This window comes from Cherax quadricarinatus, chromosome 61 (genome assembly GCF_038502225.1).
Source record: "Cherax quadricarinatus isolate ZL_2023a chromosome 61, ASM3850222v1, whole genome shotgun sequence".
In the NCBI taxonomy this organism is placed as follows: Eukaryota; Metazoa; Arthropoda; class Malacostraca; order Decapoda; family Parastacidae; genus Cherax; species Cherax quadricarinatus.
This window is the reverse complement of record NC_091352.1, coordinates 2,219,368-2,235,746: the sequence shown is the minus strand read 5'-3', so window position 1 is coordinate 2,235,746 and position 16,379 is coordinate 2,219,368. Positions and strand designations below refer to the sequence as shown.

Here is a 16,379-nt window from a genome sequence, read left to right as displayed (position 1 = left end):
TACAATCATGAATAAATTATAGAGTAATGAGCAATTCACACTTCCACACCCGGTCACAACTGTAATGAGTTATTGGTGCAAATATTGATTGTTGAGTCACACACACACCACACACACACACACACACACACACACACACACACACACACACACACACACACACACACACACACACACACACACACACACACACACACACACACACACACACACACCCAGTGTCTAATCGACATGTGCCTAGGACAAAATGGTAACTAACACACCCTCACGCACACCTGATGTAGACCAAACGAAATGTAAACTTTGCCAGATGGACTATTGTCACACCTTGCGTCATTATGTACTGGAGTGTGATCAAATTAATGAATTTAGAAACAACTCACTCAGAAATGTTCAAGAAATGGCAAAGTATTTTATCCACAGTGGTATATTGCAGACCATTCTGGAGAAATACCCTGACTTTGCTAGCTGTAAATAAAGCATTACCACATGTGTGCATGTGTGTGTGTGTGTGTGTGTGTGTGTGTGTGTGTGTGTGTGTGTGTGTGTGTGTGTGTGTGTGTGCGCGTGTGTGTGTGTGTGTGCGTGTGTGTGTGTGTGTGTGTGTGTGTGCGTGTGTGTGTGTGGGTGTGTGTGAGGGTGTGTGTGTGGGTGTGTGAGGGTGTGTGTGTGTGTGTGTGTGTGTGTGTGTGTGTGTGTGTGTGTGTGTGTGTGTGTGTGTGTGTGTGTGTGTGTGTGGGTGTGGGTGTGTGTGAGGGTGTGTGTGTGGGTGTGTGTGAGGGTGTGTGTGGGTGTGTGTGAGGGTGTGTGTGAGGGTGTGTGTGTGTGTGTGTGTGTGTGTGTGTGTGTGTGTGTGTGTGTGTGTGTGTGTGTGGGTGTGGGTGTGCGTGTGGGTGTGTGTGTGGGTGTGTGTGAGGGTGTGTGTGGGTGTGTGTGAGGGTGTGTGTGTGTGGGTGTTGGTGTGTGTGTGTGGGTGTGCGTCCTTGTGTGTATGCATATATTTGTACGCTCGTGTGCACATGTCCGTGCGTGCGCCCTCGTGTGTGTGTGTGTGTGCACGCGCGCTAGTGTTTACCTGGAGTTTACCTGGAGAGAGTTCCGGGGGTCAACGCCCCCGCGGCCCGGTCTGTGACCAGGCCTCCTGGTGGATCAGAGCCTGATCAACCAGGCTGTTGCTGCTGGCTGCACGCAAACCAACGTACGAGCCACAGCCCGGCTGATCCGGAACTGACTTTAGGTGCTTGTCCAGTGCCAGCTTGAAGACTGCCAGGGGTCTGTTGGTAATCCCCCTTATGTGTGCTGGGAGGCAGTTGAACAGTCTCGGGCCCCTGACACTTATTGTATGGTCTCTTAACGTGCTAGTGACACCCCTGCTTTTCATTGGGGGGATGTTGCATCGTCTGCCAAGTCTTTTGCTTTCGTAGTGAGTGATTTTCGTGTGCAAGTTCGGTACTAGTCCCTCTAGGATTTTCCAGGTGTATATAATCATGTATCTCTCCCTCCTGCGTTCCAGGGAATACAGGTTTAGGAACCTCAAGCGCTCCCAATAATTGAGGTGTTTTATCTCCGTTATGCGCGCCGTGAAAGTTCTCTGTACATTTTCTAGGTCAGCAATTTCACCTGCCTTGAAAGGTGCTGTTAGTGTGCAGCAATATTCCAGCCTAGATAGAACAAGTGACCTGAAGAGTGTCATCATGGGCTTGGCCTCCCTAGTTTTGAAGGTTCTCATTATCCATCCTGTCATTTTTCTAGCAGATGCGATTGATACAATGTTATGGTCCTTGAAGGTGAGATCCTCCGACATGATCACTCCCAGGTCTTTGACGTTGGTGTTTCGCTCTATTTTGTGGCCAGAATTTTTGTACTCTGATGAAGATTTAATTTCCTCATGTTCACCATATCTGAGTAATTGAAATTTCTCATCGTTGAACTTCATATTGTTTTCTGCAGCCCACTGAAAGATTTGGTTGATGTGTGGGTGTATGATCCACTTAATATTTGTATTTATAACTCATTACAATTGTGACCAGGTGTGGACGTATCAGTGGTTCATTACTTTGTAATTTGCTCATGACTGTAACCATGTGTTGTTAGGTAAGACACATATGCAACAGTTAGGTATCTTTATTTCGAAACGTTTCGCCTACACAGTAGGCTTCTTCAGTCGAGTACAGAAAAGTTGATAGAAGCAGAAGAGACTTGAAAACGATGTAATCAGTCCATCACCCTTAAAGTTTTGAGGTGGTCAGTCCCTCAGTCTAGAGAAGAGCATTGTTTCATAGTCTGAAACAATATGGAGTTGAAGTGACAGGATGGAGCCTTATATAGCGCCAGGAGGTGAGACGTAGGTCACTAGTAGAACGCTGATGTTGGGAGGTCAGGTCCCTCTCAAATCCAGCCGTTCTCACTAGACTGAGGGACTGACCACCTCAAAACTTTAAGGGTGATGGACTGATTACATCGTTTTCAAGTCTCTTCTGCTTCTATCAACTTTTCTGTACTCGACTGAAGAAGTCTACTGTGTAGGCGAAACGTTTCGAAATAAAGATACCTAACTATTGCATATGTGTCTTACCTAACAACCTGTCGGTATTTTATACCATTTTAATGTTCAATTTGTCAGACACTTCAACACAAGGGTATCTTGGTACAGACTTGCATTCAACTTCGACATCCTCTACTAGTGAGAACGGCTGGATTTGAGAGGGACCTGACCTCCCAACATCTGCGTTCTACTAGTGACCTACGTCTCACCTCCTGGCGCTATATAAGGCTCCATCCTGTCACTTCAACTCCATATTGTTTCAGACTATGAAACAATGCTCTTCTCTAGACTGAGGGACTGACCACCTCAAAACTTTAAGGGTGATGGACTGATTACATCGTTTTCAAGTCTCTTCTGCTTCTATCAACTTTTCTGTACTCGACTGAAGAAGCCTACTGTGTAGGCGAAACGTTTCGAAATAAAGATACCTAACTGTTGCATATGTGTCTTACCTAACAATCTGTCGGTATTTTATACCATTTTAATGTTCACTGTAACCATGTATAGGAGTGAAGCTGATTCATTACCTCTGTAACTTGCCATGATTGTGACCAGATCTACCTGGAGTTCATTACCTTTGTAACTAGTTCAGCTATCATAACTTTGGGGTCCAGTCACTGGACCCATTATGTACCTTTGTAATCTTTTGACTACCGCCCACAGGATGGGTATGGGGTGCATAATAAAGATATTAAACTAAACTGTGTGTGTGTGTGTGTGTGTGTGTGTGTGTGTGTGTGTGTGTGTGTGTGTGTGTGTGTGTGTGTGTGTGTGTGTGTGTGACTCAACAATCAATATTTGCACCAAAAAATGTGTGTGTGGGTGTGTGTGAGGGTGTGTGTGTGTGGGTGTTGGTGTGTGTGTGTGTGTGTGTGTGTGTGTGTGTGTGTGTGTGTGTGGGTGTTGGTGTGTGTGTGTGTGGGTGTGTGTGTGCGTCCTTGTGTGTATGCATATATTTGTACGCTCGTGTGCACATGTCCGTGCGTGCGCCCTCGTGTGTGTATGTGCGCGCGCGCGCTAGTGTGATAAGATAAGATAAGATTTCGTTCGGATTTTTAACCCCGGAGGGTTAGCCACCCAGGATAACCCAAGAAAGTCAGTGCGTCATCGAGGACTGTCTAACTTATTTCCATTGGGGTCCTTAATCTTGTCCCCCAGGATGCGACCCACACCAGTCGACTAACACCCAGGTACCTATTTGCTGCTAGGTGAACAGGACAATAGGTGTAAGGAAACGTGTCGGAATTTCCACCCGCCGGGAATCGAACCCGGGCCCTCCGTGTGTGAAGCGGGAGCTTTAGCCACCAGACCACGGGCCACGGGTGTATGATCCTCTTAATATTTGTATTTATAACTCATTACAACTGTGACCAGGTGTGGACGTATCAGTGGTTCATTACTTTGTAATTTGCTCATGACTGTAACCATGTATAGGAGTGAGGCCGATTCATTACCTCTGTAACTTGCCATGATTGTGACCAGATCTACCTGGAGTTCATTACCTTTGTAACTAGTTCAGCTATCATAACTTTGGGGTCCAGTCACTGGACCCATTATGTACCTTTGTAATCTTTTGACTACCGCCCACAGGATGGGTATGGGGTGCATAATAAAGATATTAAACTAAACTGTGTGTGTGTGTGTGTGTGTGTGTGTGTGTGTGTGTGTGTGTGTGTGTACTCACCTATTTGTGGTTGCGTGTGTGTGTGTGAGTGTGTGAGTACTCACCTAGTTGTACTCACCTAGTTGAGGTTGCAGGGGTCGAGTCCAAGCTCCTGGCCCCGCCTCTTTACTGGTCGCTACTAGGTCACTCTCCCTGAACCGTGAGCTTTATCATACCTCTGCTTAAAGCTATGTATGGATCCTGCCCCCACTACATCGCTTCCCAAACTATTCCACTTCCTGACTACTTTGTGGCTGAAGAAAGTGTGTGTGTGTGTGTGTGTGTGTGTGTGTGTGTGTGTGACTCAACAATCAATATTTGCACCAATAACTCATTACAGTTGTGACCGGGTGTGGAAGTGTGAATTGTTCATTACTCTATAATTTGTTCATGATTGTAGCCATGTATAAACGTAAGTAACCATTCTACAGAATTCATTACCTTTGTAACTTGTGAGCTCATTACCTTTGTACCTAGTTCAGCTATCAAAACTTTGGGGGCCCAGTCCCTGGACCCATTACGTACCTCTGTAATCTGTAAATACCTTTGTAACTTGTCATGATTGTGACCAGACCTACCTGGAGTTCATTACCTTTGTAAATTGTGAGTTCATTACCTTTGTAAATTGTGAGTTCATTACCTTTGTAAATTGTGAGTTCATTACCTCTGTAACTTGCTCAGCTATCAAAACTTTGGAGTCCAGTCCCTGGACCAATTATGTACCTCTGTAATCTTTTGACTACCGCCCACAGGATGGGTATGGGGTGCATAATAAACATATTAAACTAAAGTGTCATCCGGGAGTCAAGGCTCTATAAAGCGTCAACCTCGGTGCCCCTTAACAATCCCAACAACAACATCCACTTAGTAAATTTTTATATAGGTCTCATATTTTTAACTTTTACAATGATTTTATAAGCTAAATTAGGTAGAATTTAACCTAAGATAACCCAGGAAAGTCAAACACTGGTTTAATTTCCACGGGTCCTTACATAAGCATATATATAGATGGTTTATTTATATATTATACTGTATATGTAAATCAAGATTATGGAGCAGTTTATAATTATAACTAATTTTTGAAGGGGTAAGCCAGTGGAAGGTCTCGTTCAGATGCCTAAAACCTCCAGGTGTGGGTCATATAACTATGACCTGCGTCAGGAAACACTTGTCCTGTTTCTTGACAAATCTATGATTAAGGAATACATCAGATCAAGAATGAATTAAGATTATTTTAACAGTAAAATAAGCCACTGTCCTGCCTTCATAGGATCCAAGGAAACCAGTGTCATCAGATTGGCTGTGGTGGGTTATCCTGGGTTACTTATCCTCTGGGTTATCCTGGGTTACTTATCCCCTGGGTTATCCTGGGTTACTTATCCTCTTGGTTATCCTGGGTTACTTATCCTCTGGGTTATCCTGGGTTACTTATCCTCTGGGTTACTTATCCTCTGGGTTATCCTGGGTTACTTATCCTCTTGGTTATCCTGGGTTACTTATCCTCTGGGTTATCCTGGGTTACTTATCCTCTGGGTTATCCTGGGTTACTTATCCTCTTGGTTATCCTGGGTTACTTATCCTCTGGGTTATCCTGGGTTACTTATCCTCTGGGTTATCCTGGGTTACTTATCCTCTTGGTTATCCTGGGTTACTTATCCTCTGGGTTATCCTGGGTTACTTATCCTCTGGGTTATCCTGGGTTACTTATCCTCTTGGTTATCCTGGGTTACTTATCCTCTGGGTTATCCTGGGTTACTTATCCTCTGGGTTATCCTGGGTTACTTATCCTCTTGGTTATCCTGGGTTACTTATCCTCTGGGTTATCCTGGGTTACTTATCCTCTGGGTTAATCATATGACTAAAATCATCGTCTTCCTGTAACTTCATTCACTAAATATTTACAGCAAAATATTCTGAACATTGGCTGTTAGCAGTTTTGTGCTCATGGTTAAACTTTACTCTTATCTTTCATTCTAGACACTTCTGGTTTTTGTAATTTATCCTAGGAGTCTCGGCGCTGTATGACCTTTCTGGGTTTTGACCTTAATTTTCATTGTAATAGTAATAATCCAAGGAGTGTTACATATTTTTCTTTTGGCCTCGCACATAAGTTTATTTTTTTAATAATAACCTTACACAGCAACCTGTGTAAAAATTAGCCTAATAGACTCAGTATGACATATTTCCATAAGTAAGTTATTATTTATATATTAAGTAACATGATCACACACATACAGTACCCTAAACCCACAGTGTAATGGGTTATCATAAGTAATTCACACCAAGTATGATAATTGTACTTATGCGTACCTACCTGTACCTAAATAAGCTTACTGTTGTCTTGCCTCGATTGTAACAACAAATATTTCTGTATTAGTTGACCTAGGAAACTACAAGCCTTAAATACTGTATTAAATTTTGCTATTTATCATTCTTTACATAAACAGTTTGCCAAGATCTGATTTTATATTTGATGTTCTCATTGCCTCAGATGCCGTCATGATCTCCCTGCCAGCCCCTCGTAAAAAGCTTCACGTGCGCGAGGAGCTTGCCAGCCCCCTGCCCGTCCATGTTGGATCACCTGCCGGTACACCAGTAAACTCTGCAGCATTGCAGTGCTATAAGGCATGCTATAGGAGAGGCCTCATTATTGTACCCGACCCAGAGCATGCAGCTTCTCTCTGGCACAATGTACGTCTGAAATGTCAAAATGTTTTAAAAAAATTATTGCAGTGTATGCAGTCCAATGTTTTACTGTTATGTGGTATTCTTTTATTTAGTATTTAATTTGTCTACTTTGATCTTTGTTACATTTAGTAATAAGGTTTAAATAATAAGATATTACAAGAACCCAAATGGAAATAAGTCACTTTGACTTTTTTTTGGGGTTATCCTAGGTAAATTACACATAAGATACACCGTATGATAATTTGTGTAACTGTATTTATGTGTACCTGTACCTTAATAAACCTACTTATAATGTTCTCTAAATATTGGATCATTTTTCCTTCTTCCCATTTGTATGAAAGGTCTGTCAGAACTTTGTGTTTGTTTATGAATCTCCATTCTTTAGTATTTAATCAGTTGCTTTTGTCATCTTTAAACTTTGTTCATTTTAATTTTCCTTGAAAATTTTTTGTTAATATTTTGTCTGTAAGTTTTCTACATTTCCTACTAAGGTAATTTTATGCTAATTTGTACATCATCTATAAAAGATGACATGGTAAGTCCCATTTACAACATGACTTCACATTGTGCAGTTTACTTGCAAAGCAATTCAAAAAGTGTAACCAAAAATTATATAGAGCACGAACATATTGATAGTATGAGCCATAAATCATTAAACAAGTCAGCTTACACATGAAATATTGGTACAGGTACTAGGTAGCACTGCATCACATTACCTTCAGAATTTTGGTATGTAATATAGGAGGGCCTTGCTTTACAGCGCTTCACTTTACAGTGTTTTGCTAATGTAGCAGTTTTCATTTATACCCACTCTTCATTTATTCAGACTTCCTGTAATAATTATATTCATTTACTATAAGCTAAGTACAAAAATATTTTGAGGTAGGTAATGTGTGTACTTTATATGTATTTTTTTTTTTTAGGCCTAGCTCTATTGCTCACTTAACCCTTAAACTGTCCAAACAGATCTATGTTCACATGCGTAGTGCTCCAAAAGTGGATCTACGTTTTTTTACATATTTTCAAATATGACAAAAAACAAACAAACATAGATCAAAGTTTTTTTTACACATTTTCAAATGTAAAAAAAACAAAAAGAAGATCTACATTTTTTTACATACTTTCAAATGTTGAGAAAACGTAGATCTACATTTGGACAGTTTAAGGGTTAATATATGTGATAGTGTAAACATGTTATGAAGCTTTTATCTGCATTTGGCAGTGAAAAAAAGGCTGTGTTTCTCTTTATAGCAGTAACCTGGAACCTAACCTGCTGTATAAGTGAGGCCCTCCTGTACATGCCATGGTACATGACTCTTACCCTCCCACTGACACTTCATCCCACCTCCAGTTGCATTTTGGAAATGTCTTAAGCCTTGTTATCATTTTTTTTTTTTTATATATTTTCATCACTGGTTTCTGGATATTAATGGCACTCAAAGGAACACTAGTGATACTGGAGGTACTAAGAAAAAAATTGTGAATCTCTGACTTCACTGAAGGAAGTGGAAGTGTTAGATATGCATAGAGGTTGTACACATGTGATGGAAATTGCCTGTGAGTTTTGTTTGAATGACCCGGCCATTAATACAGTTAGAAACTTATGAAAAAATATGAACCTGTGTATTAAATAGTACAGATTGTCACCTTCTCAAAAGAATATCAAAGTTCATTACAGATAAATATGAGAAGAAAGTTACTGAATGTGCTGGCCTTGTAATTCACTTCCATTGTCTTTTATGATTTTGTGATGGTGAGCTGCTAGTTGTGGTAGACAGAATCTGCCGTCTCTGATGTCAGTAGTGAACCTGGCTTGTTATAAAACTGGTATTGTTTTCCATCAACCTGAGTATAAATATACAGTATAGACATAAAATTTGTCCAATTTTTGCTTTGATATATATTTTATGATTAATGTTAATAATTTTTTTTCATACTACTACTTTATTATTGTATGATATTTTTGTGTTGTGTGTATGATTTTTTTTTTCTATTTTCCAGGGATACTTTGGGCATAACAGATATGTTTATACTGAAAATGACAATAGAGTCCCTCAGAAAAAATGCTGGAAGTTAATTGAGGCAAGTGGTTTAAAGAGTGGACCGTGCTTTAAAGGCCTGCAGACAGCTAAAAGTGATGATGACATGGAAGCTGTCACAAATGTGGAAATAAAACCACTGTCAGATGATCAGGAAAACTCAGGAATAAAGGAAGTCCCTCAAAATAAATATGTTGACATTAGCATCAGCAGTACTGCAACTGAAATTATGGATCCAGAGAATAAGAAAGGCTATAAGACAGTTTTGGTTCTGAACACTGAACGAGAAGGAACATTAACTGAGTCAGGTCCTGCGGTTCCTGATGGGTATCTTCAGCTGTTACCTGAAGAAGCTCTGTTCCTCTCTTATGCTCTTGGTTGCCTGATTGTTGTCAGGGAGGAAGCTGCTGTAAAACATAGTTACAAGTGCAGCTCATCTTCAGATGTTCAGGAATTGACAATAGATCATATGTGGAGTACTTTCATAGAGGATGATCCTAAGTTTGCAATTAAATATGCTGTTTATCATTACTATAGAACCAAAGGCTGGGTGGTGAAGTCTGGACTCAAGTTTGGAGCTGACTGGGGTGAGTGGCAGCAACCATATCTTGTATTGCTAGTACATAATTCATTTGTGAGGGAGTATATGTGGGCAGTGAGAAATTGTGAGGTAGAAGACATGGTCATGTCTGTTGGGAGAAGTGGTTCTGATCTTGATGATTAACTCAATTAGTAAGGGAATATACAAGTACCATCTGACTTACGACCAAGCTTGGTTCCGACCAACCGGTCGTAAGTCAAAATGGACATGTCGAATCTTACTACTGAATATCAACATCACACTTTTGTAATGATTTTATTTTATTGTTTTATCTTGATATTTAATTTTTTACTTTACTTTTTATGCTGTTAGTACTGTATTTTATACCGTAAGGTTTAGGATAAACGCTGTGTACAACACAAACAGTTGTTTATTTCCCAGAAATTTGGCATAAAAACCATGGTCGTAAGTCGAGTGGTTGTATGTCGAGCAGGTTGTAAGTTGGATGGTAGGTGTAATTGTTAAAAAACTGGAGAGATAAAAGCACAGTGAAAATAAAGAGTTAATAGCTTGGCAGAAACAGTACTTAAACTTTGTCTTAAATTTAAAACTCCCTTATATAGGCTGGCAGGTTGGCACAAGAGAAGGATAAATGCAGAGTAAAATACCTGGCTATACTGCGGTGTGTATTTCTCATCTTTACGCTGGTCTTGATTATGTTTCAGTTCATTATCAGAGGTCAGCGCTGAATGGCATATAGTGGTTTAGTGCTTTTTTGTGGGTATAATAAATAATTATTATAAGGAGGTAATGCAAGATTGTTTTTGCATGGGCCATGTTCTAATACTGAACATGGAACATGGGCCATATTCTAATACTGAACATAGAACATGGGCCATGTTCTAATACTGAACATGGAACATGGGCCATGTTCTAATACTGAACATGGAACATGGGCCATGTTCTAATACTGAACATAGAACATGGGCCATGTTCTAATACTGAACATGGAACATGGACCATGTTCTAATACTGAACATGGAACATGGGCCATGTTCTAATACTGAACATGGAACATGGGCCATGTTCTAATACTGAACATGAAACATGGGCCATGTTCTAATACTGAACATGGAACATGGGCCATGTTCTAATACTGAACATGGAACATGGGCCATGTTCTAATACTGAACATGGAACATGGGCCATGTTCTAATACTGAACATGGAACATGGGCCATGTTCTAGTACTGAACATGGAACATGGGCCATGTTCTAATACTGAACATGGAACATGGGCCATGTTCTAATACTGAACATGGAACATGGGCCATGTTCTAATACTGAACATGGAACATCGGCCATGTTCTAATACTGAACATGGAACATGGGCCATGTTCTAATACTGAACATGGAACATGGGCCATGTTCTAATACTGAACATGGAACATGGGCCATGTTCTAATACTGAACATGGAACATGGGCCATGTTCTAATACTGAACATGGAACATGGGCCATGTTCTAATACTGAACATGGAACATGGGCCATGTTCTAATACTGAACATGGAACATGGGCCATGTTCTAATACTGAACATGGAACATGGGCCATGTTCTAATACTGAACCATGTATTACCCTGAAGTATAGAGCATATGAGTTACTCATTGTCGATGTCTTCTGCTTATATATTGTAACCAGTGTGACCCCACAAGATATGTTGTTAGGCACACATCCGTGTTTGGTACATATCTATCATTTGATAATTGCTAAGAACATATATTTGCATAGCATAGATAATTTGTAATAATATAGATACTGTCAAAAAATCCATGCAAATAAAAGGCCCAAAAATTTGAAACTCACTGACTGAAAACGTCAAAAGTTGCCCATCTGCCAACATCTTTTCTAATATCATTAAGTACAGTATTGTAACTGTGTACTACATCTCACATAAATATTTTATCCCAATTCAACTACGTACTACTTAAAATGTAGGTCATTGAACCAATGTAAATTCTACATAATTTATTCGTAATTGACTAATTTACAACTTGTCTTGCAGCGCTGTATAGTCCTTGTGGCTTAGCGCTTCTTTTTGATTATAATAATAATAATACAACTTGTCTTCAACTTGTGATTATAATGAATTACTCAAGCTATACTGATACTCAATGTCTTAAGTAATATTCTGGGTCTAGATTTAAGTAGCTCATAAGCCTTATGATTAATTTACTTGAAATGCATTGCATAACTAGTGACTTTCTCCTGAGCCTACATTTGTATCAAAAACACAGTCAACTGAAGAAATAAAAAATAATTTTAATTTTAAAGTGACATGGCATAATAATACTGGGTCTAAGTCTTTGTCAGTAGAGGTTTTTAATATGTATTACAGATATATTTGCATTGTTGTGAAATTTACAATACTGTACTTTTACAGTTCTGTACCCAGTGGGTCCGCCATTTTATCATTCTCAGTACTCCATCATGATACAGTGTGTATGGAAAGACACACTTGATAGGGATGAGACACTCTCATGGCGGGAGCTGTCGTGGACAAATATTTCAGCAGTTGAGCGTCTGAATAACCACACTAATAAGGTAAGTTGTAATAGTTATTTCCCAGCTGCATGACATATTGTAAATTACTCTACATTATTAGTTCCATTGAAGATATATCCTTTACAGAACTTTTAAATTGCCTTTCATCAACTTTCAGTAATTGTACAGGTCTCTCTTGCCATAAATAAACACAAAATGAAGCCATATAAAGTGATGAATTCCTGTATTGTATTATATTCAGGAAGAACACTAAACCTTTGTGCAATATAAGTATTGTACTCAAAGGAAAAGCTGATGGAAGAAGAATGTCAGATTCTGTGCAGTAAATCTGTGTATGATAAGTCATAGTGGAATCTTCATTAAAGACTTTCAGAAAGGAAGACTGACAGTGTAATGATTTTTTACCTGACTGATTTATTACAGCATTTGACTTTCATCTTTTTTACTTGTATCTTTTCCTTATACCTCTGCTGTTAGCACACCTCCACCATATGGCAACTGTGTGATCCGCACACCTTTAGCCTATATGTATTTATATATGGTAATACAGTATTACCTTTTTCATGGGGTGGTGCTAAACCTTTAGTAGTAATATAGCTCCTGGGATTGGGAGGTAATTAAGTTTCCTCCAAGTTAGGAAAGGATAACTCCACTTCCTTTGATCAAAAGTGCTTTACTGACACCAAAGCATCCTCTTGAAAGGACAGGAATAATATAGTCATCCCCTTTAAGGGACAGTAATAATATAGTCATCCCCTTGAAGGGGCAGTAATAATGCACTCATTCCATTGAAGGGGCAGTAATAATATATTAACTTATATGGAAGTGACATTAAACTTTTTTTTTTTTTTGCAGACCCCTTTGATATGCTTTGTTCTACGGCCAAGAAGTCTGAACAGAGAAAAGATGAAAAAAATTGAGTGTCTTAGGGAACTTACCATACAGGAGGTAATGCTATCAAGGTGGAATCCAAATGACAATGAACTAAAAGATACCAACACTTGAGTTGAATTAATTAGTATTAATATTGTTGTCTTGTGATTAATTTGTATCTGCATTTTTGTTACTGTCACTTATATTTTATTTTATTTATTAGATTGTGCATTTATATATCATACATTTTTTATTTTTCTAAAATTACCTATTTTAACCTTAGAGGGTATGTTATAATTAATATAGTACTGACATTTATTATTATTATGTTATTTAATATTTGGTATACCTGGTGTACAGTAGTATTTTGTTGTCCAAATGACAGTAAACCACATTTGAAACTCATATATGTACTCTGGCTATTCAGTTGGTTTGATGTTATCATCAATAAGAGGGTTGTTTTCAGTCCCTTTTAAGGTCAAAATAAAAAATATAGAGAATGTGATTATAGTGTCAGTTGATTTGCAAATAATTTTTTTTTTCAACAAGTCGGCCGTCTCCCACTGAGGCAGGGTGACCCAAAAAGAAAGAAAATCCCCCAAAAGAAAATACTTTCATCATCATTCAACACTTTCACCTCACTCACACATAATCACTGTTTTGCAGAGGTGCTCAGAACACAACAGTTTAGAAGCATATACATATAAAGATACACAACATATCCCTCCAAACTGCTAATATCCCAAACCCCTCCTTTAAGAGTGCAGGCATTGTACTTCCCATTTCCAGGACTCAAGTCCAGCTATATAAAAATAACCGATTTCCCTGAATCCCGTCACTAAATATTACCCTGCTCACAGTCCAACAGATCGTCAGGTCCCAAATACCATTCGTCTCCATTCACTCCTTTCGAACACGCTCATGCACGCCTGCTGGAAGTCCAAGCCCCTCGCCCACAAAACCTCCCTTACCCCTTCTTTCCAGCCTTTTCGAGGATGACCCCTACCCCTCCTTCCTTCTACAGATTTAAATGTTCTCCATGTCATTCTACTCTGATCCATTCTCTCTAAATGACCAAACCACCTCAACAACCCCTCTTCAGCCCTCTGACTAATACTTTTATTAACTCCACACCTTCTCCTAATTTCCACACTCCGAATTTTCTGCATAATATTTACACCACACATTGCCCTTAAACAGGACATCTCCACTGCCTCCAACCACCTCCTCGCTGCTGCATTCACAACCCAAGCTTCACACCCATACAAGTGTGTTGGTACTACTACACTTTCATACATTCCCTTCTTTGCCTCCATAGATAACGTTTTTTGACTCCACATATACCTCAATGCACCACTCACCTTTTTTCCCTCATCAATTCTATGATTAACCTCATCCTTCATAAATCCATCCGCCGACACGTCAACTCCCAAGTATCTGAAAACATTCACTTCTTCCATACTCCTCCTCCCCAATTTGATATCCAATTTTTCTTTATCTGAATCATTTGATACCCTCATCACCTTACTCTTTTCTATGTTCACTTTCAACTTTCTACCTTTACACACACTCCCAAACTCATCCACTAACCTTTGCAATTTTTCTTAAGAATCTCCCATAAGCACAGTATCATCAGCAAAAAGTAACTGTGTCAATTCCCATTTTGTATTTGATTCCCCATAATTTAATCCCACCCCTCTCTCGAACACCCTAGGATTTACTTCTTTTACAACCCCATCTATAAATATATTAAACAACCATGGTGACATTACACATCCCTGTTTAAGACCTACTTTTACCGGGAAGTAGTCTCCCTCTCTTCTACACACCCTAACCTGAGCCTCACTATCCTCATAAAAACTCTTTACAGCATTCAGTAACTTACCACCTATTCTATATATTACTTGCAACATCTGCCACATTGCTCCCCTATCCACTCTATCATATGCCTTTTCTAAATCCATAAATGCAATAAAAACTTCCCTACCTTTATCTAAATGCTGTTCACATATATGCTTCAATGTAAACACTTGATCTGCACATCCCCTACCCACTCTGAAACCTCCTTGCTCATCTGCAATCCTACATTGTCTTCTAATTATTTCAATAATAACCCTACCGTACACTTTTCCTGGTATACTCAATAAACTTATTCCTCTATAATTTTTACAATCTCTTTTGTCCCCCTTCCCTTTATATAAAGGGACTATACATGCTCTCTGCCAATCCCTAGGTACCTTCCCCTCTTTCATACATTTATTAGACAAAAGTACCAACCACTCCAACACTATATCTCCCCCTGCTTTTAACATTTCTATCATGATCCCATCAGTTCCAGCTGCTTTACCCCCTTTCATGATTAATAACAAATGGTGATGCATAGCTAAATGGTGAGAGTACAGTTCTCACATCACCCTGGGTTTGAATCCCAGCAAAAGAGAACCTGTGGGAAAATCCTAGAGGGACTAGTACCGAACTTGCACACGAAAATCACCCACTACGAAAGCAAAAGACTTGGCAGACGATGCACCATCCCCCCAATGAAAAGCAGGGGTGTCACTAGCACGTTAAGAGACCATACAATAAGTGTCAGGGGCCCGAGACTGTTCAACTGCCTCCCAGCACACATAAGGGGGATTACCAACAGACCCCTGGCAGTCTTCAAGCTGGCACTGGACAAGCACCTAAAGTCAGTTCCGGATCAGCCGGGCTGTGGCTCGTATGTTGGTTTGCGTGCAGCCAGCAGCAACAGCCTGGTTGATCAGGCTCTGATCCACCAGGAGGCCTGGTCTCAGACCGGGCCGCGGGGGCGTTGACCCCCGGAACTCTCTCCAGGTAAACTCCAGGTAAACACTCCTGCTCACCTAGGGTAGCAGTAAAGCTAGGTACCTGTGTGTTATCCTACTTGTTGATAGTTTACCTGGAGTTTACCTGGAGAGAGTTCCGGGGGTCAACGCCCCCGCGGCCCGGTCTGTGACCAGGCCTCCTTAGGTCAGTGTCCCAGGATGCGACCCACACCAGTCGACTAACACCCAGGTACCCATTTTACTGATGGGGAACATAGACAACAGGTGGAAAGAAACACGTCCAATGTTTCTACTCTGGCTGGGAATCGAACCCAGGCCCTCACCGTGTGAAGCGAGAGCGTTAACCACCAGGCCACCAGAGCAAATGCATTAGAAAATGCAAGTCCTGCTATAAATTCTTCTGGGCAAGGGGTTCACGTGTTGCCTTGATGCTTGTCAGGGGCTCTTGTTCCAAGGAATTGGAGCCACCCTCACCTTGACTCAAACCTACTTACCTCTCCTTCATCAGGTGCTGTATGACCCCAACAAATGAGTGGTTACCCATGAATACAAAGATATGTTGGGCAAAATTCTGTAACAGCCTGGTTGATTACACCCTGATCCACCATGAGGCCTGGTCTCAGACTGAGCCGTGGGGGCGTTGACCTCCAGAACCCTCT

The 16,379-nt window shown here is 40.2% G+C and overlaps 1 protein-coding gene across 4 annotated transcripts; it reads left to right on the top strand.

Moving 5' to 3' along the window:
- Positions 1-4,536: 4,536 nt before the first annotated feature.
- Tsen2 (tRNA splicing endonuclease subunit 2) lies at positions 4,537-13,418 on the top strand. 4 transcript variants are annotated; one of them, XM_070098124.1, is made up of 6 exons: positions 5,074-5,091; positions 5,294-5,513; positions 6,700-6,899; positions 8,898-9,522; positions 11,919-12,079; positions 12,896-13,418. In XM_070098124.1, exons 3-6 carry the CDS (start codon positions 6,708-6,710, stop codon positions 13,043-13,045), a joined length of 1,128 nt encoding a protein of 375 aa, XP_069954225.1. In that variant the 5' UTR covers positions 5,074-5,091; positions 5,294-5,513; positions 6,700-6,707; the 3' UTR covers positions 13,046-13,418. The 4 variants fall into 4 exon arrangements, with proteins under 4 accessions (XP_053648108.1, XP_053648109.1, XP_053648110.1 ...); XM_053792133.2 differs by lacking the exons at positions 5,074-5,091; positions 5,294-5,513 and adding an exon at positions 4,537-4,620; XM_053792134.2 differs by lacking the exon at positions 5,294-5,513 and having other exon boundaries at positions 4,971-5,091.
- The last annotated feature ends 2,961 nt before the right edge of the window (positions 13,419-16,379 follow it).